A 27,300-nucleotide genomic window follows, 5' to 3' on the forward strand; every position below is an offset into this window, starting at 1 on the left:
AGCGATATCCTGAACCACACCATTCTCTAAGCAGAGCACAGCAAGTCATATACAGACAGATCCAAGCCGGGTCGTTCCCCCACCCTTACCTCCGAAACAAGTTCTACCCGGAAAGATATGAGAAAGAATGTCCCAACTGCAGATAACTGGGCACACTCCAGCACATAATAGGAGAGTGCAATTTTCCCAAGTTTACCCCTCCCCCCCTCCCCCCCTCCCCTCACATCAACCCTGAGCGATGGGAGACCTTGTTGTCTAGCCCTGCCCTGGAAGAACAGATCGCGCTGATCACCAGAGGACAGGAGTACCTGGAAACATATGGGGCCCGAGAAGAGGGCACCACCCCATCAAGCGCCTAAACGGCTCTAGAATGCTCAATAAAGTTTGTTCTCTCTCTCTCTCTCTCTTCGAGGGACGCGCCAGAGGAGATGCAGACCGTTCGCATGATGCAGTTTGCCCCCAATAAACTGCAGCATCTAGTTTTCCGGCTGGTAGTTGGCGTCGTTCGATACAGGGTGAAGAGGAGAGACAAAGCGTCGTTCAGGAGAAGGAAAACGGCGTCTATGGGCGCGTGATTGCAGGAAAGATCGGGTGAATACTGAGGCGACGGGTGGCTGCTGCGAGGTTAAGAAACAGGTCGTCGAGGAGTGTAGTTATAACGGCGGTAGCGTTTACTGTGCGCGTTACCTCGCTGATCATCTTGCTGGCGCCGTCGGGAAAAGCGCGAGATGTGGCCGAGAATTCTGCAATAGAAACAGATCGGGCGTTTGTTAGGGCGGACATCCAGACGCGGTCACCAGTTTTAGTATGTTGGCTATGCATGGGCCAGTGAGGAGATTGCATTGAGCGGTCTCCGCATTGGCGGAGGTGCAGGAAGTCCGATCGGCGAGACCAAGGGTCGTGGAGCTGCGTCCACGTACCAGGGTGCGCCGAAAGCCACTGGGGGAGGGTAGTTGCTGTGCGCACTACACGTCATCAACACCACCTTCTCTATAACGATTGCACGCAAATCAGTCGCTAGCTGGGCGCACTGGTCACCACGATAGCACGATGTGCTTTGCTTCTGGAGTTCATTGAGAATGATATCCCGTATAAGAGCACGAAGCTTCGATTCAGGAGGAAGACTAACTGATTCCTGACGTGGCTGCAGATGAATCGATTGTAGCTGGAACATGGTCCGAACTTAATCCACAGAAGTCGAATTTTGCAGGGCAACCAAGTTTAATGCGAACTCTCTGGTATCCTTCAGTGGAAGATAAACGTTGTCAGCCTCTGACATGTCTGGGTTCCCCAGACGGCAGGGAGCTAAAAAATCCTCAATATAGGATGGAAAAGTCTCTTGTGGACGCTGCTAGCGGGCATCAAGTTTTCTCTTTACCTCATTTGAACGCGGAGACGACGAGCCAAAACTCTGGGGGATCTTTTCAGTGAAGGAGCCCCAATCAGTTATGGTATACTCGTTGTTATTGTACCACGTCTCCGCAACTTCATTCAGGGAGAGACCTATGTTCTGTAGCTTGAACTTCGCGACCAACCAGGTAAGATGGATGACTCGGTTGAACTGGTCAAGCCTCCCCTCGAAGTCTTCGCCACGAAGACCGGCGAAGTCCAGAGTTTTGCGCTGTCTGCAAGTCACCATGCCGACGAGGTAAGAGCAGCCGCATTCGGCGCGCCTTCTTAATCGATTGGATGGGATGGCGGTTGCACAATGCCACCAGAACGGAGCTCCAGGGGTGCAGCTAGGTCAGGGAGAGGTCGGCGTCGAAAGAAGCAACCTACACCACTTATAAGGATACATAAGACCCGGCGCATGCCGTGACCTGTTCTAGGGGTCTAGGTTTAATCAAACTGTCGGTGACTATACAAAATTAGCCACTCGGTGCGATGATTATGGGCAGATGATGATTACAATGGGTATCGACAGATGAGAGATGGGTCCTACCGAGTGACGGTGATTGGCCACAGCATATAAATGTTCTACAGCAAAACAACTGCCCAGTAATGTTGACTACGCTTATAGACTCTCAGCATATATATATATATATATATATACATATATATATATATATATATATATGTATATATATATATATATATATATATATATATATATATATATATATATATATATATATATATATATATATATATATATATATATATATATATATATAAATCTAGAGAAAGATAAACTCACAAAGCGCGCAGAAATAGTATAAGTAAAGAGTCGGATACACAGCAAGAACAATAACAAACAATGTTTACTTACGTAGCGGCAATGGGACTTGCCTTCATCAGAGTAAAGTTACATGATTATGGTGTCGCAAACATTGAACACATTTCTTATATAGGTTTGCATAAAACTGTAAGAAGGAATGGAAAATGTTTCGCAAATGGAGAGTGTGCATACAGTCAGGCTACGCCTACGTTACAACATCAACAAACAAACAACAAAAAAAAAAGGGGGGGGGGGAGCAAGAGAGAGAAAAAGGGGTCGTGTTAACAATGCAGCGTTCAAGGTTGCACCATGACGGGTCAACGCATGCCACGCGGGCTGCAAGTTCAGACAATGGGGGAAAATGGTCAACCGCGGTTTGTAAAGAAAGGGAAGAGTATACAGCAAGGTATTCAGTGGCTGGGGAGACTGGTTCTAGGGGAAGCGAAGATGGGTGTGGCCCCCGCGGATGAAGAGAATAGATAGGGGGCACAAAAGAGCATTTCACAGAAGCTAGCAATTGAACAGGAAATAGGTAGGGTCACAAAAGGTTAAACATGAATAGATCACAAAGAGTTAAACATTCTTAAGTGGTGGTGGGAACGAGGCCTCCTTCTCCCGGACAAATGGCATTGTTGAGCCGCATTAAGCTAACAAAGCTGCTGTATTAGGAGAGTTTCTGCGAATTCTGATGGCAAACTCGAGGGTAGGAATAATGAACATAGTTATAAAAATTATGAAGCCGCTAAGTTTATTCGAGGGATAAGCACGTTAGTTTTCCGTAACTTTCATTAATTCCAAGTGCGGCTGACCCAAACTTATAAATGAGATAAGATTCCCGAACCTCGCGGTCGTGGTGCGTTTTGAAGGCGGATTCTAAAATCGTTGCTTTAAGATGATCAAATGCATGCCCGGGACTGTTCACATGTCTTGACAGGGGCAAATAAGGGCAGCTTTTTGCATGAGAGCGGTGATTATTGAACCGTATTCGGAAGGGCGTTTCAGTTTGGCCGATATATTGTTGCCTACAAACAGTGCACTCTAGAAGATATACGACATTAGCGGAGTCACAGTTAAAGTTACCTTTTATATTTACGTAGTAGTCTGAAGCCGTGCTGGTGGCGCGCTCTGTAGTGGTCATGTGTGGGCATACTTTACATCGGGGTTTATTGCAGGGCATGCAGCCAGTAGTTGCCGGTTGGTTGATACGAGAGTTAGTAAGAAAGTCACCTAAATTCTTATTACGCCGGTAGACAACGCGTGGTGGTTCGGGGAATATGCTTTTTAAGCGGTCACTTTGCATTAGGATATTGTGATGTTTTTTTAGCACGGTTGACACTCTTGGAGCGGAGGATGAGTGGGTTAAAACTAAGTTAGTTTGCGGGTTCTCGTTCGGGGCTTTTTTCTTACAGATTTCGTTACGGTCTAATTGGTTGGCTCGCACAATAGCGTCGTCGATAACTTTTTCCGGGTATTTTTTATTCAGGAGGGAGGTCTTGAGTTCTCGACAGTTTGAGTCAAAGTCGGCTTGGTTTGAGCAAATTCTCCTAAATCGGTGGGCTTGGCTGTAAGGTATTGCTGTCTTGCAGTGTCTGACATGGCTACTTCGGAAGTGCAAATACTGCCGCGTGTCTGTCGGTTTTCTATACAGTTTAGTTTGAAGCCGACCTTGGAAGGTAGTAACGGTGACGTCCAGAAAGTTTACACTGTGTTCCGAATAGGAATGAGCAAGGGAAATACTAGGATGGGCTAGATTAAATGCCTCAATGAAGGTGAGGAGTTCCGCCTCACCGTGTTGCCAGATCATGAATATGTCATCAATATACCTTTTATAGTACATTGGCTTTAAATTTTGGGTGTCAAGAAAGTTTGATTCGAGGTGAGCCATAAAGATATTAGCGTAGTTAGGTCCGATTCGAGTTCCCATCGACGTTCCGCTGACTTGCACGTAATGAACTCCGTCGAACTCAAAATTGTTAAGTTCAAGAATAAGCCTAAGGAATGTTTGGAGAGCAGAAGAATCGATAGGTTTGTCGCACGATGACTGCTCATACGCAAGGGATACAGCGGCGATGCCATCTTCATGGGGGATGTTAGTATACAGTGACGCAACATCAAGGGTGACTAGAAGGCAGTTATCAGGAACTTCAATTTTTGAGATGTCTGAGAGAAAGTCATTGGTATCCTTAATGAAGGAGGGAAAGCTGGGCGGAATGTCGCAAATGAGATTATCCACATAGCGCGAGAGGTTTTCGGTAACAGTGCCAATGCCAGAAACAATGGGGCGCCCTGGGTTGTTCACCTTGTGAATCTTTGGGAGAAGATAGAATTTACCGGCTACTGGGCTTAAGGGGATCAGGGAACGAGCCGTGGTTTCATTTATTGTTTTATTTTTAACAAGCTCACCAAGTTTATCTTTGACAATTTGCTTATAATCTTGAGTGGGATCATTGGGTAGTGCTTTATAGAACGTCGATACTGATAGTTGCTTATTGGCCTCGTTAACATAGTCGGTTTTGTCAAGGATTACGATTGCGCCTCCCTTGTCGGCAGGTTTAATAATTATGTCGGGACAGCTTGCGAGTTCCTCTAGGGCTTTCTTTTCGTTGGTAGTCATGTTGTGGCGGAAAGAATTTTGTGTTTGGTATGCTTTTCGCACATCGCGTTGGACAGTCTCCCCAGCCACTGAATACCTTGCTGTATACTCTTCCCTTTCTTTACAAACCGCGGTTGACCATTTTCCCCCATTGTCTGAACTTGCAGCCCGCGTGGCATGCGTTGACCCGTCATGGTGCAACCTTGAACGCTGCATTGTTAACACGACCCCTTTTTCTCTCTCTTGCTCCCCCCCCCCCCCCTTTTTTTTTTTTTTTGTTGTTGTTTGTTTGTTGATGTTGTAACGTAGGCGTAGCCTGACTGTATGCACACTCTCCATTTGCGAAACATTTTCCATTCCTTCTTACAGTTTTATGCAAACCTATATAAGAAATGTGTTCAATGTTTGCGACACCATAATCATGTAACTTTACTCTGATGAAGGCAAGTCCCATTGCCGCTACGTAAGTAAACATTGTTTGTTATTGTTCTTGCTGTGTATCCGACTCTTTACTTATACTATATATATATATATATATGTATATATATATATATATATATATATATATATTTATATATATATATATATATATATATATATATATATATATATATATATATATATATATATAGCGAATCAGAATAGGAAATGAGGGACTCGTAGAAATAACACAGAAATAAGGGTTGGCAGTCAAGAACACCTCGGAAAGCAAAGGGGAGGTTGTGTTAGCTCATTGAAACAGATAAAGAATTTGTAAAGAAAGAAAGAAAGCGAAGAAAAAATGCCCGCCAGGTGGGATCCGAACCCACGACCTCCAGAATACCGGTCTGGTGCGATCGTGGGTTCGGATCCCACCTGGCGGGCATTTTTTCTTCGCTTTCTTTCTTTCTTTACAAATTCTTTATCTGTTTCAATGAGCTAACACAACCTCCCCTTTGCTTTCCGAGGTGTTCTTGACTGCCAACCCTTATTTCTGTGTTATATATATATATATATATATGTATATATATATATATATGCATATATAGATATAACACCGAAATAAATGTTGGCAGTCAAGAAACCCTCAGAAAGCAAAGGGGAGGATGTCGTAGCTCATTGACACAGATAAAGAATAGGGAAAGAAACAATGGAGAGAAAAAATGCCCGCCAGCTGGGATGCAAACCCACGACCTCCAGAATACCAGAACACAAGAAACAAAATATCGAAATATAAATACCCCAGAAATTGGACGGGAAAATCGCGCCGTCGGTAGCGTAGTGTTTATCGCTACAGACCGGTATTCTGGAGGTCGTGGGTTCGTATCAAACCTGGCGGACATTTTTTCTCCACTATCTTTCATTCTTTCCAAATTCTTGACCTGTTTCGATGACCTATCGTATCCTCTCCTTTGCTTTCCGAGGGTTTCTTGACTGCCAACTCCTCTTGCTGTGTTATTTTCAACGAGCCCCTCATTTGTTATTCTGATTCTCTACATGCATAGCGAGGGCCTCTGTTCTGGCAGTATTGGTGCCATAGAAGCTTAAGAGGGTTCAACGCTGGTCGACCACTCTCGACAGGTCGTAGACACTCGAGTGACAGCCCGGGGGTAAAAAGAAGGTCCCCTTCACCCCGAGTAGTCCGAGTAGCACTGGCTACCACGCCCAAGCAAAAGAAATAAAAATACCTAAACATAAATACCCCAGAAAGTGCACGGGAAAATCGCCCCGCCGGTAGCATAGTGGTTATCGCACCAGACCGGTTATCTGGAGGTCGTGGGTTCGGATCCCACCTGACGGGCATTTTTTTTTCACTTTTTTTCCAAATTCTTTATGTGTTTCAATGACCTACCACATCCTCCCCTTTGCTTCCCGTGGGTTTCTGGACAGCGAACTCTTTTTTCTGTGTTATTTTCAACGAGACCTTTATTTCCTATTCTCAATCACTACAGATGTATATGTATATATATATATATATATATATATATATATATATATATATATATATATATATATATATATATATATATATATATATATATATATATATATATATACACAAAGTAGAAGTACGCTCTTCGGAGACTTTATTTCCAACGTTTCGACCTGAGACAGGTCTTCCTCAGGAATGAAGGGAAAATCGTACGGACTCAGAGGGGGGGCGGCGCCCCCAAAACACAAGCCACATGGGAAACAAACACACAAACGACCACACACAGCATACAGAGCTTATTCTGCCAAAGGCAGGCGAAAAAGAGCCTTCAGAGAGAAAAAAAAAAAAAAAAAAAAGGCGAAAGGAAGAGGGAGGAACAAGGTGGCAAGGAGGAGGCAAGAAAGAGGCAAGGAGGAATACACTGCATGAACGCGGGTTGTGGGGATAACAGAAAATGCGACGAGTTCACGGGTGGCGAAAGGCCCAAAAACATCCGGTGTCTCCGGGAGGGAAAAACTACAAAGCACACGCCGCCACGAGCAGTGAGTTTACATGCGCGTCACCGGTAACAAGGATTAACTACTGACCGTCTTCAGCGGCATGGTCAAGAATGCAAGCGGGGCCAATTACTGCATCTGCAGCGCAGGCAGCCTCCACGACTTTGGGGGGTCCCACAAAAGCCAATGGGGGACCCCATTTGAGGCGTCCCCTTCTCCGCCTAAGCCTCCATTTGTACACGGCGTCGCGTCGTGTCGCGCCAGGTCAATGTACGGCCTGTTAACTGTTAGTACTCGGCTGTCGCCGGCACGCGTGGAGCCCTGGGCCCAATTCACGAAAATATGTCGGAGCGCGGCAATTTAAAAAAAAAAATGAAAACAAGAAGAGAGAGGCGACCGTCGGTATGTGCCGTGCCTCTGGGGCAACCAAAAAAAAAAAAAAAAAAAAGAGGGAAACAATGAAAAAGAGAAACAAAGCAAAACATGAGTGGAAAGACAGGAAGGACGCGTGCACTCCGTGAACACCGGCATTGGGGATCACAATGTGATTACAAAACACCCGAGGCATAAGCCACAACAGGCACCAAAATAAAATACTTCTTACACGCTCGGTTGGAACTAAAAGCTTCAACATTCCGTTTCACATTTCTCAAGGATAAAATGGGTGTGAAATATGGTGACATAAACAGGCAATGGGTACCATCTGGTTATTAATGAGGCATGTTATGCTTGCTGAGCGTTGAGACAAGGAAATGAGAGAAAAAAATATAAAAATATAAAAATAAAAATAAAAATAGCGGGGACGGGAAGGGAAGTGTTGGTAGGGGGTCGGGAGCGGACGAGATAATTGTAGTGACTGCGGAACATAATGGTAGGTTGTTGGTGTTACAATGTACAACCTCACACCTGGAGCAACAGGCTGCCCGTAAACATCAGACCGTGCAATGCCCTGCGCGGGAAGGGCCGATAGCAAATGGACAACAAAACTACAAGGTCTCGTATGTCCCGCGGTCACTATGCTTCAATGGTCATGCAGCGTACGAATTACAGTCATAGTCCCAGGACTCTCATTAAGACCCCCCTTCAGGGTATTAAATTTGTAGATTAAGTAAGACTCACATTGTTCTCGCTCCCTACAGCTAGAAAAACTGCTCTGCAGAAGCGTGACTTTAATGTCATCGAAAGAGTGATTTTGCATCGCTAGGTGTCTGGACAAGGGAAGGTTTGGGAGTGCCTTGGTGTGATAGCGGTGATTGTTAAACCGCATTCGAAAAGGTCCATCCGTCTGTCCTATGTACTGCATATTACATCCGCCACACTGCAATAGGTAAACCAAATTTGAAGAGTCACAATCGAATGACCCACGTATAGAATATCGGAAGTCCGAATGTGTGCTAATTGCCACCCTCGCGGTCTGCACGTGTTTACACACCAAACATCTGTTTTTGCCACATGGTCGGCAGCCTAATTGCTGGGCGTCCCTGTCTTTGGCGTGGACAAGATAGTCCCCTATGCTTTTTGCGCGCCTGTATATTACACGCGGAGGATCACTGAAAATTTGGGAAAGTCGTTCGCTCTGCTGAAGAATGTTGAAGTGCTTTTTTAAAATTTTATTCACGTTCGGTGGGCTACTAGTAAAAGTTAAGACCAAATTAGCGCGGGAATTATTCTCATCATTCACGTGCGACCCCTGTAGCAGTGTGTTACGATTTAAACTTGCCGCCCTAGAAATGGCATCGTCAACAAGGGCCGGCGGGTAACGCTGTTTGACGAGGACGCCCCGCATTCGGCTGGCGTTCGAACGAAAGTCTTCATCCCTGGAGCAAATTCTTCTAAATCTATGTGCCTGGGAATAAGGGATAGCCGTTCTGCAATGGCGTGGGTGGCAGCTGTTGAAGTGCAGGTACTGTTGGCGGTCTGTAGGTTTCCTGTACACACTCGTCTCCAGTGACCCCGCCCGCACATGAACCTGAACGTCCAAGAAACTAATTTCGGTGCGAGAGTACTCGTATGTGAATGAGATATTAGGATGAACTGTGTTGAATTCTTCTATAAAGGCAATAAGTCGTTGCTCAGTGTCTGTCCAGATCATGAAAATGTCGTCAAGGAATCGCTTGTACAGTGCAGGTGAACTGTCTGAAGTAGAGAGGAATTTGGTTTCAATATTGTGCATGAATATGGTGGCATAATTAGGGGCCATTTTTGTTCCCATCGCAGTACCACTTGTTTGGAGAAAGTATTTGTTTTCAAATTCAAAACTGTTGAGTTCCAATACGAGACGCGTTAATACCTCAACAACCCTCGGGCTGGGAGAGTCTTCTTCGCGGTGTTCGTTGTACGACTGAATGAGGGCACTGATGCCATCGCTGTGCGGAATGTTGGTATAAAGGGAGGTCACGTCCAACGTTACGAGAAATGCACCGTCCGGCAGAACCATTCCCTCGATTTCTTGGAGAAAATGGTTAGTGTCCCGTAAGTATGATGGAAATTGAGGGGGTATATCGCGAATGAGGTAATCTATATAACCTGAAATTGGCTCTGTGATGGTGCCTATTCCCGATATAATTGGGCGGCCGGGATTTCCAATTTTGTGTAATTTTGGAAGCATGTAAAAGCGGCCAACCACTGGGTGGGCCGATGTTAGTGCCCTGGCAGACCCTACTAAAGAACACCAAAAAATTGTAAATAACGTGCTGGAGCAACTTGTGGGGGCCCGAGAAATTGATAGAAAACTTGCCAGGGCACTAACATCGGCCCACCCAGTGGTTGGCCGCTTTTACATGCTTCCAAAATTACACAAAATTGGAAATCCCGGCCGCCCAATTATATCGGGAATAGGCACCATCACAGAGCCAATTTCAGGTTATATAGATTACCTCATTCGCGATATACCCCCTCAATTTCCATCATACTTACGGGACACTAACCATTTTCTCCAAGAAATCGAGGGAATGGTTCTGCCGGACGGTGCATTTCTCGTAACGTTGGACGTGACCTCCCTTTATACCAACATTCCGCACAGCGATGGCATCAGTGCCCTCATTCAGTCGTACAACGAACACCGCGAAGAAGACTCTCCCAGCCCGAGGGTTGTTGAGGTATTAACGCGTCTCGTATTGGAACTCAACAGTTTTGAATTTGAAAACAAATACTTTCTCCAAACAAGTGGTACTGCGATGGGAACAAAAATGGCCCCTAATTATGCCACCATATTCATGCACAATATTGAAACCAAATTCCTCTCTACTTCAGACAGTTCACCTGCACTGTACAAGCGATTCCTTGACGACATTTTCATGATCTGGACAGACACTGAGCAACGACTTATTGCCTTTATAGAAGAATTCAACACAGTTCATCCTAATATCTCATTCACATACGAGTACTCTCGCACCGAAATTAGTTTCTTGGACGTTCAGGTTCATGTGCGGGCGGGGTCACTGGAGACGAGTGTGTACAGGAAACCTACAGACCGCCAACAGTACCTGCACTTCAACAGCTGCCACCCACGCCATTGCAGAACGGCTATCCCTTATACCCAGGCACATAGATTTAGAAGAATTTGCTCCAGGGATGAAGACTTTCGTTCGAACGCCAGCCGAATGCGGGGCGTCCTCGTCAAACAGCGTTACCCGCCGGCCCTTGTTGACGATGCCATTTCTAGGGCGGCAAGTTTAAATCGTAACACACTGCTACAGGGGTCGCACGTGAATGATGAGAATAATTCCCGCGCTAATTTGGTCTTAACTTTTACTAGTAGCCCACCGAACGTGAATAAAATTTTAAAAAAGCACTTCAACATTCTTCAGCAGAGCGAACGACTTTCCCAAATTTTCAGTGATCCTCCGCGTGTAATATACAGGCGCGCAAAAAGCATAGGGGACTATCTTGTCCACGCCAAAGACAGGGACGCCCAGCAATTAGGCTGCCGACCATGTGGCAAAAACAGATGTTTGGTGTGTAAACACGTGCAGACCGCGAGGGTGGCAATTAGCACACATTCGGACTTCCGATATTCTATACGTGGGTCATTCGATTGTGACTCGTCAAATTTGGTTTACCTATTGGAGTGTGGCGGATGTAATATGCAGTACATAGGACAGACGGATGGACCTTTTCGAATGCGGTTTAACAATCACCGCTATCACACCAAGGCACTCCCAAACCTTCCCTTGTCCAGACACCTAGCGATGCAAAATCACTCTTTCGATGACATTAAAGTCACGCTTCTGCAGAGCAGTTTTTCTAGCTGTAGGGAGCGAGAACAATGTGAGTCTTACTTAATCTACAAATTTAATACCCTGAAGGGGGGTCTTAATGAGAGTCCTGGGACTATGACTGTAATTCGTACGCTGCATGACCATTGAAGCATAGTGACCCCGGGACATACGAGACCTTGTAGTTTTGTTGTCCTTTTGCTATCGGCCCTTCCCGCGCAGGGCATTGCACGGTCTGATGTTTACGGGCAGCCTGTTGCTCCAGGTGTGAGGTTGTACATTGTAACACCAACAACCTACCATTATGTTCCGCAGTCACTACAATTATCTCGTCCGCTCCCGACCCCCTACCAACACTTCCCTTCCCGTCCCCGCTATTTTTATTTTTATTTTTATATTTTTATATTTTTTTCTCTCATTTCCTTGTCTCAACGCTCAGCAAGCATAACATGCCTCATTAATAACCAGATGGTACCCATTGCCTGTTTATGTCCCCATATTTCATACCCATTTTATCCTTGAGAAATGTGAAACGGAATGTTGAAGCTTTTAGTTCCAACCGAGCGTGTAAGAAGTATTTTATTTTGGTGCCTGTTGTGGCTTATGCCTCGGGTGTTTTGTAATCACATTGTGATCCCCAATGCCGGTGTTCACGGAGTGCACGCGTCCTTCCTGTCTTTCCACTCATGTTTTGCTTTGTTTCTCTTTTTCATTGTTTCCCTCTTTTTTTTTTTTTTTTTTGGTTGCCCCAGAGGCACGGCACATACCGACGGTCGCCTCTCTCTTCTTGTTTTCATTTTTTTTTTTAAATTGCCGCGCTCCGACATATTTTCGTGAATTGGGCCCAGGGCTCCACGCGTGCCGGCGACAGCCGAGTACTAACAGTTAACAGGCCGTACATTGACCTGGCGCGACACGACGCGACGCCGTGTACAAATGGAGGCTTAGGCGGAGAAGGGGACGCCTCAAATGGGCTCCCCCATTGGCTTTTGTGGGACCCCCCAAAGTCGTGGAGGCTGCCTGCGCTTCAGATGCAGTAATTGGCCCCGCTTGCATTCTTGACCATGCCGCTGAAGACGGTCAGTAGTTAATCCTTGTTACCGGTGACGCGCATGTAAACTCACTGCTCGTGGCGGCGTGTGCTTTGTAGTTTTTCCCTCCCGGAGACACCGGATGTTTTTGGGCCTTTCGCCACCCGTGAACTCGTCGCATTTTCTGTTATCCCCACAACCCGCGTTCATGCAGTGTATTCCTCCTTGCCTCTTTCTTGCCTCCTCCTTGCCACCTTGTTCCTCCCTCTTCCTTTCGCCTTTTTTTTTTTTTTTTTTTTTCTCTGAAGGCTCTTTTTCGCCTGCCTTTGGCAGAATAAGCTCTGTATGCTGTGTGTGGTCGTTTGTGTGTTTGTTTCCCATGTGGCTTGTGTTTTGGGGGCGCCGCCCCCACTCTGAGTCCGTACGATTTTCCCTTCATTCCTGAGGAAGACCTGTCTCAGGTCGAAACGTTGGAAATAAAGTCTCCGAAGAGCGTACTTCTACTTTGTGCGTATTCCTGCAGCAACTAAGGACTCCACTTCACGACTATATATATATATATATATATATATATATATATATATATATATATATTGTAGCAAGTATGTATGTAGCGCAAATGTACGAGCAATTGTGACCAGCATAAGTCATAACGGGCAATTCCCCGTATGTGGGTATGCGTCGGATGACGACGAAGAAGAGGACGCTCTCGTTGAAGCTCAGCCTCACGATAAGCTGGTCGTCTCGGCTCGCCCCTGCTGCGCTGACGCCTCGTTCACGAATAAACGGGCCCATCCTTCTACAGGAACGTCGAGTATCTCCTTTACAATTTTTGGTGGAGGTTGCGGTCCTGCTCGGGTCCCCATTTGTCTACCCTGGAGCTGCGCAGTCGGACACTTCCCTCGACGATGTCTCACGGTAACTACCAGGAGTCCACACCTCCTGTGGCACCGATCATCTGCCCTGGAACGGTCCGTCAACGGGATCCCCCCTTCTTCAACGGCGCTGATGACCAGGACGCTGAGGACTGGCTCGCCACCTTTGAACGTGTGAGCACCCATAACAACTGGGACGATAAGCATAAGCAAAACAGCGTCAGTCTCTCTTTTACCGGTGTTGCAGAGACGTGGTATAAGAACCACGGGTCTGATCTTCGCACATGGTCAGACTTCAAGACCGAATTCACCAAGGTGTTCGGGCGCCCAGCACTTCGAAAACTGCGCGCTGAACAGCGTTTGCGCGAACGCGCTCAGCGCACGAATGAAAGCTTTACCTCTTATATCGAGGACATCCTTGACTTATGTAACAGGGCCAACGACGCTATGACCGAACAGGGAAAGATCAAGCATATCCTTAAAGGCATCGAAGACGACGCCTTCCAGATGCTGATCGCGAAAAACCCTCGCACTGTCGCTGAAATTATCAGTGCTTGCCAAGACTTCAATGAACTCCGCAGAGAGAGGGCTCTCACTCGCAAACCCGCGGAGCAAGACCACTCGCTTTGCAGCTTAGCCTCTGACGATAAGGGTGTCCTCTTCGCCCAGATTCAGCAGTTTGTTCGCGAAGAAGTGGCTCGTCAGCTTTCTCTCGTTGGCGACGTAGTGAAGATGCCTCAGCCCAATTTAGCCCCAACCCTCAAGAGCGTGATACAACAACAAGTCGCTGACGCACTTCCATGCACCCGGCAGCCCAATCTCGCGGTAGCCCCAGTGGCTTACGCCGACATCACGCCGCAAACGCCGATGACCGCACCTTTGGCTTTCGCCGATGCAGTACAACATATGCCTCTAACCTATGCCGAGACCGCGGCGCGACCTTTTACTGGAACCGTACCGGGACCCTACCTTGCGACTGCTGCAAGCACTGGGAGTCATGCCACTGCCGGAGTTCAACGCATTCGCCCCATGCCTGTCGTGCCGCGTCCGGCGTCCCCATTCGCAAACCCTTGGCGCACGTCCGATAATCGCCCTATCTGTTATTCGTGTGGGATTGCGGGACATGTGGCACGCTACTGTCGCCGTGGCATGAAGGGTACGCGCAACTCGTCGTGGTCCTTTCCTTATACACCCTCACCACCCATGACGCACGCCCCAGCCCAGTTTTCGACGACACCCATCTCGTCCGATGACCGTGACGTCGCCAGCCGTCGCTCGCAGTCTCCACGACGCCGCTCACTCTCTCCGATGCGCCGTCGCCCTACGACTAGTCAGACGGAAAACTAGACGCCGCAGTTCCGGAGGCAAAAACTTCGTCACCGTCGAAATGCCAAAGTCCTCCTTCTTCGCCGCCTAATTTAATCAATTTGTTTGTTGATGGTGTTTTTACCCTGGCGCTTATTGATACTGGAGCTGCGGTTTCTGTTATTGACGATACATTTTGCCGATCGTTGCGTAAGGTGACGACGCCTATACACGGTGTTACTCTGCGCACCGCTAATGCGCAACCTGTGGAACCGCTGGCCGCATGCACTGCTCGGATTACAATTCAAGGGGTCGTCTGCATCATCGAACTCATCGTCCTGCCGTCCTGCTCTCACAATCTCATTATCGGATGGGACTTCTTGTCACGACATCACGCCATCATTGACTGCGCGCGCGCTGAAGTAGAGCTGTTTCCGGTACTTGAAGACGATTGTGAGAAAGCCACGGCAAAGTTGCTTGTTGCTGACGACACCGACATCCCACCGGATTCAACTGTGCTTGTCCCATTGTCATGCAGCAGTGTTTCGGAGGACACAGTCATATTCGCTCCTTCTGGTCTCTTGTCGCTTCGCAAATCCTTTCCACTGCAGTTCGCTGTCCTCGACCTCAAATCCGGTTCCTGTTCTGTGCCTTTCTCAAACCCAAATCCGTACCCCATCAAACTCTTTCGCAGTGAATGCGTTGGCCTTGTAGAGAAAGTTGAGCCTCCCGTTATTATCGACGTAGCTGAAGACGTTTCTCCCGTTCATATCACCGCGCTTAGCTCCGGTTGCTTACGTGATATCCAACGTGATGCGACTATGTTTCTCAACGCCATTGACGACGCCCTTACTTCGACCCAACGCGACCAACTATTGACCGTTCTACGACGCTTCAATTCATCATTCGACTGTCATGGCACTCCTTTGGGCCGCACGTCAACTGTTTCGCATCAGATCGACACTGGCACCCACGCACCATTGCGACAGCGGCCGTATCGTGTGTCCTCCACCGAGCGGCGTGTTATTGAGGAACACGTGGAGGACATGCTAAAACGCGACGTCATTCGACCATCGATGAGTCCTTGGGCTTCTCCTGTGGTCCTTGTCAAGAAAAAAGATGGATCCATTCGGTTCTGCGTGGATTATAGACGTCTCAACAAAATAACTCGTAAGGACGTTTACCCGCTGCCCCGAATTGATGACGCCCTGGGAAGCTTGCAAGGGGCCGAGTACTTCTCATCATTGGATTTGAGGTCCGGCTACTGGCAAGTCCCCATGGCCAACGCCGATCGCTCTAAAACGGCATTTGTAACGCCAGATGGGCTCTACGAGTTCAATGTCATGCCATCCGGACTGTGTAATGCGCCTGCGACATTCGAACGAATGATGGACAACGTATTGCGCGGTCTCAAATGGAAAACATGCCTTTGCTACTTAGATGACATCGTCGTGTTTTCACCAGATTTTACGACCCATGTAACGCGCCTGGAACAAGTACTGAAATGCCTGACGTCCGCCGGTTTGCAGCTGAACCTTAAAAAGTGCCGCTTCGCTTCTCGCAAACTCACCATTTTGGGCCATGTAGTTTCGAAAGATGGCGTCCTCCCGGATCCAGCGAAACTCCGTGCCGTGGCAGAGTTCCCAAAGCCGACTACGATGAAGGCCCTGCGAAGCTTTATCGGCCTCTGTTCTTATTTCCGGCGCTTTGTACGGAACTTTGCCTCCATCATTGCGCCCCTCACGCAATTTCTCGGTGGAAGTGGGGAAATTTCTGATTGGTCCGCTGACTGTGAAGACGCTTTTCTGAGGCTACGCCGTGTCCTTACGTCGCCACCCATACTCCGACATTGTGATCCGCGCGCACCAACTGAACTCCACACCGATGCCAGTGGTGTGGGATTGAGTGCAGTCCTCGCCCAACGAAAGGACGGCTATGAGGAATACGTAGTCAGTTATGCGAGTCGTACATTGACGAAGGCGGAAGCGAACTACTGTGTGACAGAGAAGGAATCTTTGGCTATCGTTTGGGCCATGAGCAAGTTTCGCCCCTACCTGTACGGACGCCCTTTCGCCGTCGTGACGGATCATCATGCTCTTTGTTGGTTGTCTTCACTAAAGGATCCCTCCGGTCGCCTCGCTCGCTGGGCCCTCCGCCTACAAGAGTATGATATCCGTGTTGTGTACAGGTCAGGACGCAAACATAACGACGCTGACGCCCTTTCTCGCTCGCCGCTTCCATCGGACGTCGCGAGCTTGTCGACGGCGGATAACACCCTGGCGCCTCTCGCCATAGCGGACATGGCTGGTGAGCAGCGTAAGGACCCGTGGATCACCTCGATTCTCGAATATCTCTCATGCCCGCCGGCAAACGCTGCTCCAAGATCACTGCGCCGACAAGCTGCTCACTGCACCGTTCGTGACGAACTCCTGTACCGCCGCAACTACCACGACGACGGTCGAAGATGGCTGCTAGTGATTCCTCGCCACCTACGCAAGGAAATTTGCTCTTCCTTTCACGATGACGCGCAGTGTGCTCACGCTGGAGTCCTGAAAACATACGAGCGCCTTCGACTTCGCTACTACTGGCGTGGGAGGTATACCTTTGTGAAAAAGTTTGTTCAATCCTGCCCAGACTGTCAACGGCGCAAGACTCCTCCGCAGCACACCAGCGCTCCACTTCAGCCGTTGCCCTGTCCAGCGAGACCCTTCGACCGAGTGGGCATTGATCTCTACGGCCCACTTCCCAGCACAGCTGCCGGTAACCGCTGGATCATCGTCGCCGTTGATCATCTAACGCGTTACGCCGAAGCAGCTGCGCTACCGGCGGCCACGGCTGGAGAAGTAGCGTCATTTCTCCTTCAGCGGTTCATTCTCCGCCACGGCGCTCCTCGCGAGCTACTCAGTGATCGAGGTCGCGTGTTTTTATCCGACGTCGTGGAGACCCTTCTAGCTGAATGCAACGTTGTTCACCGCAAAACCACATCATACCACCCACAGACCAATGGACTGACAGAGCGGTTTAACCGCACACTGGGGGATATGATCGCAATGTACATTTCCTCGGACCATTCCAATTGGGACCTCGTTCTTCCTTTCGTGACGTATGCTTACAACACCGCTAAGCACACAACCACAGGATTTTCGCCGTTCTTTTTGCTCTACGGTCGTGAGCCTTCATGCATGCTGGACAGTATACTTCCATACCGACCTGACGCCTCCGAATTCATGCCAGTTTGCTCGACGCGCCGAGGAATGTCGCCAGCTTGCTTGTCGCTTTACAACGGAAGACCAGCAGCGCCAGAAGGCACGTCACGACGTTTCGGTTTCAGCTCCAACTTTTCGGAACGGATCCCTCGTCTTGCTCTACATACCGTGCCCGACGCCCGGACTGTCACCGAAATTTGTGTCGCAATACCACGGCCGCTACCGGGTTGTGGAGCGAACATCGCCGGTGAATTATGTTGTTGAGCCTGTAACGCCCACTTCAGATCGCCGCCGTCGGGGGCGTGAGACAGTTCATGTCGCGCGGCTCAAGCCGTACTATGACCCGCTCATGTCGTGTACCCCTTAGGTCGCCAGGATGGCTTCCCCTTTTCGCCGGGGGTATTGTAGCAAGTATGTATGTAGCGCAAATGTACGAGCAATTGTGACCAGCATAAGTCATAACGGGCAATTCCCCGTATGTGGGTATGCGTCGGATGACGACGAAGAAGAGGACGCTCTCGTTGAAGCTCAGCCTCGCGATAAGCTGGTCGTCTCGGCTCGTCCCTGCTGCGCTGACGCCTCGTTCACGAATAAACGGGCCCATCCTTCTAGAGGAACGTCGAGTATCTCCTTTACAATATATATATATATATATATATATATATAGGGATTATATTTCTTCAGACGGCTAAGGATGCACGCTTGGACTAAAGGCTACAAAATCCTCACAGGGGTTCCAGCCCCCTTCGGTACTTCAACATGCATACCGCAAACGTTTTAAGCTGAAAAGTGTCTTGTTTGGGTAATAAAAAAGACGAGAAATAAGTAGAGCATGAGACAACAAACGAATGTAACGAAAAGGTACCATAAAACACATTACCGTACATAAATGTTAAGTACATTACCTACGTTAAGTAGTATAATATTATTGCGTTTTAAATATAGACACAACTAATGCAGTTGTGCGTATTTTAATCTCCCTAATTAATTTATCTATCTTAATTCATCTATTTATCTAACCTTAACTGTTGTTACCCAGAGCAATAAATGACAAGTCTGTTCATTATCCACAGCTCTAGTTATTTAGTTATTTAGGCAAAAATTGACTTCAGAGGTATTCTTTCACCTGTGTGTAAACTATGTATTGTATTTGAAATTATTCGTGTCTGCAACTTTGGTTAATATGTCGGTGTGTGGAAACAGAAAATACTGCGTGCCAAAATGGTTCATAAATTTGTTGTACGTCTTTATGTATATATATATATATATATATGTATATGTGTGTGTGTGTCTGTGTGTGGTTGTGTCTGTGTGTGTTCCTTTATGTGTGTCAAATCACCTTTGTAGCCAAACCACATGGGTTCCATTCCTACAGGTGAACTTGGGAGCAGAATTGGTACATTCCTAAGAGCATTTCAGTATATATTTTATCGACTTGCGTTCTTCGTATACTTATCTTGCATACTTATATTAGCTCAGAGTTATAATAGTGTTGTTCAGATAATCTCACGTAACAACATTTGCGCCATGAGTTCGTTAAGAACGTGCAATAGGTATACTCTGTTATAAAGAGATTATTGTACACAAAAAACAAAATACCAACACAAACAAGATAGTTAAAGTGATGCTCACAATCCAGGGTATCTGGTTCTTGTTAATGGAAGACCCACTCACAATACTGTCGAGGGGTTCAGAGCGTCCGCAACCTGAGTAAGTAGAAAGTCATTGTACTTTCTTAAGTGTCGGAATTGTTATCTTAGGTCGCCGGGGTCACATCCGGCGATCATCACCATCTATGTATCTGAGTTTTGAAGCCAGGAAATTGATGTAAAATGGTGTGGGGGCTTCATTTAAAAAAAAAAAGATTCTTTGTACTACGTTGAATAAGTGTCGTCTTAGGTATAAATATTTGTGTGGCTGTAGCATTAACTTTGCTATCTGTTTCTTCTTAGCGCCCTATTGGAGTGTGTGTGGTTTCTGTAGGTAATTGCTACACATCTCTCATACCCCCATATATCTAACTGTATTGTTTAAAAACATTTCTGCAGTAGAACATTTGTTGATTATGGTGATACCGAATTAGAGGTGCTTAGTTATGGGCGTTTAAAGAAACAAGGTGTATATAGAGGTGTCTGAAATATTCGAACCGGCAATCCTTTCATGTTATCGGACTGCTCACAGCACTCAATCGATCCGGCATTCCTTTCATGTTTTCGGACACTGCACACCGCGCGCTTAAAAATGTCCCGAACGTTATAAAAGCCGGTTTAGTTTTGAAGACTACTTTACAAGTGCTCGTTCTACAGTCGAGCTTCTCAGCATTCCTTTGACCAATGTAACTATAGAATTTTTTTCGCTTCTCTTTTATTATCTTACACTTAGGTAGCAGAAAAGCGTCTTTTACTAAATTTTTATTATGTCACCAAAGTAACATAAAGCTAGAACAACCCTTTGAAATGGCTTTGATAATTGATTTTTAGGCCAGTACAAGTACAAAATCATGTGCTCTTGAAACATTTTACGAACAGTTTTGGGAAGACTTTTGTTGGACCATATTAGTTTAAAGCAATGTACAAGAAAATATTCGGCGGTTTAACACATGTTGGTGTAGAGAAATATATAACTCACCGCGCGTATTAATACATTCGGTCGCTTCGCCAAGGGGAAAGTGCGCCTGCAACGTGACATAACATTACGGTTGGCGTCACGTTCTCTTGATTTACGAATATCAAGCTTCTACACAACAAGCCACCTCAATCGGCTCTCGCGTTTAACAACGTCGGCTATGTGGTTCTTCATTATAATAGTGACAATAATTTCAGAACGTATTTTTTGTATTATTTATTCTTCATTATTTTATAAAGCTTAGGAAGCAATAGCATTTTCAGAGTTTTTCATAGTAAACCCCTCATGTTTCACTCGAGGTACCGATAACAGATGAACACAATATAATTATTTCCTTATTTGTTTATATCAAATACGATTATGTTTCCCAATGAAAGAACAAAGGCGGTAGAACAAATCGCATCTAAACCGACAAGACTCAAAAGTACGTTTTCTTTGAAGTAGATTGTCATACAAATGACATCTATATCAAAAAAATAGGCCTCATTAGTTATTAGGTACCTAATACAGAACTAGGTAATAGAAAGGTAAACTGTTAGACTAATACAAAACAGTACTTACACATTTCAGAACGAATAATATTACTGCCACGTCACCGCCCGCCCATCTTGCCATGTTCACTTGTTATTATAAAGAAAAAGATGCCTGTTGTGGATTGTGAGTAGCGGCCTCTTATAGCACTTCTTGTGGAGAAATTTCAGTTTTTATTTTTGTAATCGACGTATAATTCTGATAAAAATATCTCCTGTAGTAATGGTCATGAAAGAACCTTCAAAATTATGAAAGTGCGAGAACGGTTTAGCTGTAAATGCTTTTAGAATAATAAAATATTTATGACTCAGTTTTTATACATTCTGGCATCACGAAAACCTATTCCATTCGCTAAGTGGCTTTGTAAATATAGACTGTGGCTAAAGGCTCAGTATACAGTAATTGTAATACTACCACGGTTTTCATATGTATGCGAGACTTTTTTTTTGCACATATTCACCGAAAAGTCCTCTAGAAGGTATACGAAAATAGAGTCTAAGTTGTGGATCTCTAATAATGTGCATATATAATCTCTATTTTGGGGAATCGTAAGATTTGTTTTTTATTTCCGTTAGAACGCCCCTTATGTGTGACACGTTGGCAGAATTTATTCTCATTTGTCGGGGACCAATTCATTTGAGAGAATTTTCTGCTCGTTATCAACCTGCTAATGGTTGTTAGACGGGAATCTCAACAAAGAATTCAACCAGGTAAATGTAAAATATATTTTTAGGTTCGGGACGATGGCCTATATCCCTAGAAACAAGATAATGAAAGATACCGCATATACTACGTGCAAACAAAGCCTTTACTGACTGCATTGGGAAACTGGCACTTTATGGCAAACTATTTCTCGAGACACCGGACATTTTAGTGGTGTATTGTGGGCTCTAATGGTTTTAGTTCGGCTTTTCAATGGTAATAGTTCATTCGTCGGTCATCAAGCTGCGCCAGTTGCTAAGTCTGGTAAACTTCGACTGTCGTTTTATCTAGAACCGTGCCACTCTTCTTGAGCATCTCGACAACCTGCTTTCCGGGAAGCGGTCTATCACCAAATTGGACTGGAATGCAAGTGCTGAGGCAGCATTTTACGTCATCAAATTTGTGATGGCAAACGCCGCTCTCCTCGTTCACCCAAATCCAGGACGTCCTTTTGCCCTGATGACCGACGCCTCAAGTTCTGCTGTGGGAGGTGTCCTCCAACTTCACGTAAACGGCGCGTGGCGGCCCTTGGTCTTCTCAAAACGTCGAAGCCCACCGCAAACCCGGTACAGTGTAGCAGGGTTTGTAGTTGGGTAAGTTGGTACATAACTTTAACAAAACAGCGCGAAGCATGGGACAAAGGGAAGACGAAGACTACACAAGCGCTGACTAAGAACTGTTTATTTGAAAGCAAAGAACGAAATATATAGACGAAATGTCATCAAAGAGTAGCCGCACGCAAGATCAGTGAATGAATTAGGTTATTTGCTAACACAGGGAAAGTCACAATCAATGGAAGACGCTATCTTGACAAGTATGATTTTTCTTTTTCCAGGAGAGCTACTTCAGGGGTGCTTACACACGAGGTTCCTCTTTTGTGTATCGCAAACGCTTCACATATTTCGCGCGTGCGTGGGCCCTTGTATCTTCGTAAGATACTACATTTGTCGAACTGTGGTGTACATCGGCAGTCCTTGACGTGTTGGGCAAGCATGCTGCCCGTGCCGGTTTTCAGTGTGTTGGCATGCTCCCTTAACATGTCGTTGATGCACCACCCGGTTTGTCCCACGTACGACTTGCCACAAGGCACCAAGGGGATCTCGTAGACCACCGCGCCCTGGCATTCGACAAAGGGCATGGTGTAATTTACCTGGCATCCTTTCTCCGCTGCTTGATCTATATTCACTCTCCTGCAGAGCCCGCCCAGTTTGTTCGGGGCAGAAAAGAGCAGCTGTACACCCTACGGTCCTACTATCTTTTTGCGTTTGTGGCTGACACCATGAATGTATGGAATTACTGCTTTTTTCTTGCGGCTTTCTTCCGGCGTTTGCGTTGTGGTAATCTTCCTCGTGTTGCTCAAACGTTTGCTGGCTATGCTGCTAAGAAGGTGATCTGGGAATCCGGCGGTAGAAAGACGCTGGACTTGCACGGTGAAACTCGTCTGAACGGTGTGTCCGCAAGACCGGACCACTGCATTCTTCATAACGGACGTGCCATAACGGAAACGCCGCAAGAAAGCCGCAAGGAAAACGCAGTAATTTCATACATTCATGGTGTCAGCCACAAACTCAAAAAGATAGTAGGACGGTCGGGTGTACAGCTGCTCTTTTCTGCTCCCAACAAACTGGGCGGGCTCTGCAGGAGAGTGAATGTAGATCAAGCAGCGGATAAAGGATGCCAGGTAAATCACACCATGCCCTTTGTCGAATGCCAGGCAAGTCGTACGTGGGAAAAACCTGGCTGTGCATCAATGACAAGTTAAGGGAGCATGCCAACACACTGAAGACCGGCACGGGCAGCATGCTTGACCAACACATCAAGGACTGCCGATGTACACCACAGTTCGACAAATTTAGTATCTTAATAAGATACAAGGGCCAGCGCACGCGCGAAATCTGTGAAGCGTTTGCGATACACAAAAGAGCAACATCGTGTGTAAGCACCCCTTCAGTAGCTCTCCTGGAAAAAGAAAACTCACACTTGTCAAGATAGCGTCTTCAATTGATTGTGACTTTCCCTCTTTTAGCAAATAACCTAAATCATTCACTCATCATGCGCGCGGCTACTCTTTGATAACATTTCGCCTATACATTTCGTTCTTTGCTTTCAAATAAACAGTTATAAGTCAACGCTTGTGTAGTCTTCGTCTTCCCTTTGTCACGTGCTTCACGCTGTTTTGTTAAAAAAAACGGTACAGTGTCTCCGGTTGTTACCTTTAGGCAAAGTACCTGGCTGTGCGTCATTTCCGACATCTTCTAGAGGGTCGTCAGTTCACCATCTTCACTGACCACAAACCCCTGACGTACGTCATCAGCCGACCAGACACCCACTACATGCCACGAGAAGTGTGGCAGCTTGCCTACCTGTCTTATACACGACTGATATCAAGCATGTCAGTGGTGTTGACAACACAGCTTCGGATGTTCTAAGTCGCCTGGACGCAATTGCCTCCACTTCTTCGCTTTTATTTGCACCCGACCCCCGCCGGCTGTCTGCTGACCAAGCCGACGACACGGAGCTGCTGCGTCTTCGCACATCCCCCACTGCGCTCCAGCTCGAAGACGTGACACTCGATGGGCAGCAGATCGTTCGCGACTTGTTGACAAGAAAGCCACGACCGCTCATACCCAAAGTCTGTCGTCGCGAACTCTGTGACGGCCTGCACAACATGGCTCATCCTGGGATTCGTGCCACGCCGAAACGCATCGCGGCTTGTTTTGTCTGGCCTCGAATGAACGTGGATGGTCGCGACTGGGTCCGCGCCTGTGCACTATGCGAACGCGAAAATATTCAATGGTACCCACTTCCGCAGGCAAAGACGTTCCTACAACCTGATGACTCTTCGCCGTCGTACACATCACCCTCGTCGGTCCCTTGCCCCCATGCCAAGGGTATCACTACCTACTGACATGTGTGGACCGATTCACACGCTGGCCTGAAGCCACACTGCTACACGACATCTCCGTGCCCACAGCAGTGCCATCATACGTGTCGACGTGGGTAGCGCTCTTCGGATGCCCATCATCCATCGTCACCGACCGCGGACGACAGTTCGAGTCTACTCTTTTCGGAAAGCTCCTTCACCTCCTCGGCACGGCAGCGTACCGGCCAAAAACAAATAAACTCGTCGAGCACTTTAACCGCCAAATTAATTAAGGCCGCGCTCACAGCACAATACTACCCCACACAGTGGGTCCAGTGCTTGCCACTCACTCTTCTGGGCATACGAACCGCCTTCAAGACTGACCTGGCGTGTTCTTCGGCAGACCTCATTTATGGAATCCAGCTTCGACTATCACCCGACCTGTTCGAGGTACCATCTGAAGCACCTTCCGCCACGGACTACGTGAAATCCCTGCGATTGATCATGGATGACCTTCGACCGCAGCCTACACGGGAACAAAAATCCAGAGGACCTTATGTGCTTCCGCAATTTGAACAGGCAACAGATGTGATTGTGCGGTACGGACACGTGCGCCGCCTTTTCCCAGCACACTACGTTGGTCTTTTCTCTGCGGTAAAACGACACCCTTCGACGTACGTAATCGGCATCAACGGGGCTCACGACACCATAGCCCTAGAGTGTCTGAAGCCGGCACACGTCAATACCGTCGATATCAGCTCTAAGAGTTCTACTGCGGCTGCACACCACCACGACCATCATGTACGCTTGGTTCATCATTGCGTCGCACCAGCTCCTCTCTTGGGGGGAGCCCTGTAGCAGCAAGCCACAGTGCCAGCGGCAGCAGCGTGACGTAGGACAACGAGCGCGCTCACCCGCCGGAGGGCTCCCGTGCCAATGGCATCAGTAGATAGAGACCCCATGGTGTTCCGAATAAACCGGCGTTGCTACGTGGTCTGGTCGTCTCTCTTTCAACGCTTCCACGGCATGTGCTCTACATATAAACACCGTCGAGCGCACCTGCTAAAGATCAGTAATCATCACCATTACCAATCTGAGGGTGAACTCGCGCCTGAAAGTTGTCTTATTCCTCCCACGTTAACGCCGCGGGCCAGAAAGTTACGCTGGCAACGAAGGAAGATGCCCATGAATCGTCGGAAACCACCCACAGCAGATAAACAGTGCCCCCGTGCCTGCCCTCGTGCAGCCATACGGGGGCTGGAGCCGTTCGAGTGTGGAGAGTCTGCTTGGCCAATCTATGACGCACCTATCCGCGTGTTCTTCCGGGTAACGAAAGGACCGGAGCTAAACAGCGGGCTGCAGGACCCGTGCCTTTGTCTTCTGATTAACCTTCTCAAGCCAGCCACACGACATGACAAGTGGCTAAGTAAGTGCTCACGACCGTGCGCGTGCCCTTCAGCCCGTTACCGTTCGTATTATTCATGAATAAAAAACCTCAGCCGGAGGAGAGACCATCATGCATTTCGTCGCTACGCTAAGAGGGCTAGCACGTGCTGCGCCTACAGGAACCAGGTCGACTTGCTGCTCTGGGAGCGCTGTTTTGCGGGATAAATAACACCTTCATGCTGACCCAACTCTTGGAGATTCCCTTCCTATCCCCTGACTACAACGGGAAGGCAGCACTGCACTGGATTCTGCGGCCTATAGCACTGGACAGAGTGAACGTTCTTCCGGCCGCGAGTCAACGGTACACGCGATCAAACGAATGGCAACTAGGTGCGGTACGTGCAGTTGCTGCGGTAGGGACCACTCCTCCCCAGGGCCAGTTCTCCGAAGCACAATGCTTCCTTTGTGAGAAAACTGGGAACATTGTACGGGCAGCCTAGGGGAGAGGACAGAAAAGGGATGGAAGTGGCAGACTGAATCAGCCGAGGGTCAGCAAAAGTGAACGGTTAGGGTAGTTTTAGCAATGGGTAGGGTGTAAGGACGTTCAGCAGCTGGCTTGGGTCCCTCCAGGACCAGGCTCCACGTCGTGGGCAAAAACCCGCTGGATTTCAACGTGTGGTATAGAGGCCTTGTTCCACGGTCGCTTCCACCCAATATGTGTACCATCGAGGTCTGCGGGCACCTCATTTTAATATATTGGAACCAACGGGCCAGCGTGTCCGTCATATCATGGCCGGGAACCTGTTCAATCGTACTTTCCCTGGCATAACCGTCGAGGCTTCGGGCGAGAGCTGAGCCTCTTTTCCAGCCAGCTGTCCTTGGTTCAGACACAGCGTTCGGTTGCGCGCCAGGTTGCAGCCTTGTCCTTTATTTAACAAATAAATCGTCCCCAATTTTGCAGTGCTGATGCTGGATTCCCCTTCAAGTGTACTTCCTTGCACGAGCGCAATTATTTCCTACAAATTTTCTTATTCAGTCTCCCATCAAATTTTTCACCTTGCCCTTCTTCTACAACCACCTCTCAGTAACCTTTTTGCTTGTGCACTAGTTGCCGGTAATGTACATGCGCAGCAAAGTACATTAAATAATCTGAAAATCCAGATTGAAGCGAAGCCGCACAAGCAACTAGGGTCGAAAGATTCACGCAGAAAGATTCACGAAAGATTCAAGTCTCGAACGCAGCCGCGTCGTCCACGGTCACGCAGCCGCTTCGTCCACGCAGCCGCGTCGTCCACGTTATGCTGGCTGTCATGTCTGAAACAGGCTGTTGCTGCCTAAC

General features: G+C 47.4%; 1 protein-coding gene across 1 annotated transcript; it reads left to right on the top strand.

The window, feature by feature from the left end:
* The first annotated feature begins 1,543 nt into the window (after positions 1 to 1,543).
* LOC144143412 (uncharacterized) lies at positions 1,544 to 25,905 on the top strand. Its single transcript, XM_077675170.1, has 3 exons — positions 1,544 to 1,648; positions 13,350 to 14,111; positions 25,822 to 25,905. Exons 1-3 carry the CDS (start codon positions 1,544 to 1,546, stop codon positions 25,903 to 25,905), a joined length of 951 nt encoding a protein of 316 aa, XP_077531296.1.
* The last annotated feature ends 1,395 nt before the right edge of the window (positions 25,906 to 27,300 follow it).

The sequence above is a fragment of the Haemaphysalis longicornis genome, unplaced genomic scaffold (assembly GCF_048455015.1).
Source record: "Haemaphysalis longicornis isolate Haplotype H1 unplaced genomic scaffold, Haemaphysalis longicornis Haplotype H1 scaffold_6, whole genome shotgun sequence".
Taxonomy (NCBI): Eukaryota; Metazoa; Arthropoda; class Arachnida; order Ixodida; family Ixodidae; genus Haemaphysalis; species Haemaphysalis longicornis.

What these genes read in the sequence shown, in the direction of transcription:
- LOC144143412 (XM_077675170.1), top strand. Translation starts at nt 1,544, where the DNA reads ATGGATGACTCGGTTGAACTGGTCAAGCCTCCCCTCGAAGTCTTCGCC. An exon ending in CAAGTCACCATGCCGACGAG is followed by an intron (nt 1,649 to 13,349) that starts GTAAGAGCAGCC and finishes TCTACCCTGGAG; the next exon opens with CTGCGCAGTCGGACACTTCC. An exon ending in TAGCCCCAACCCTCAAGAGC is followed by an intron (nt 14,112 to 25,821) that starts GTGATACAACAA and finishes GCCCTCGTGCAG; the next exon opens with CCATACGGGGGCTGGAGCCG.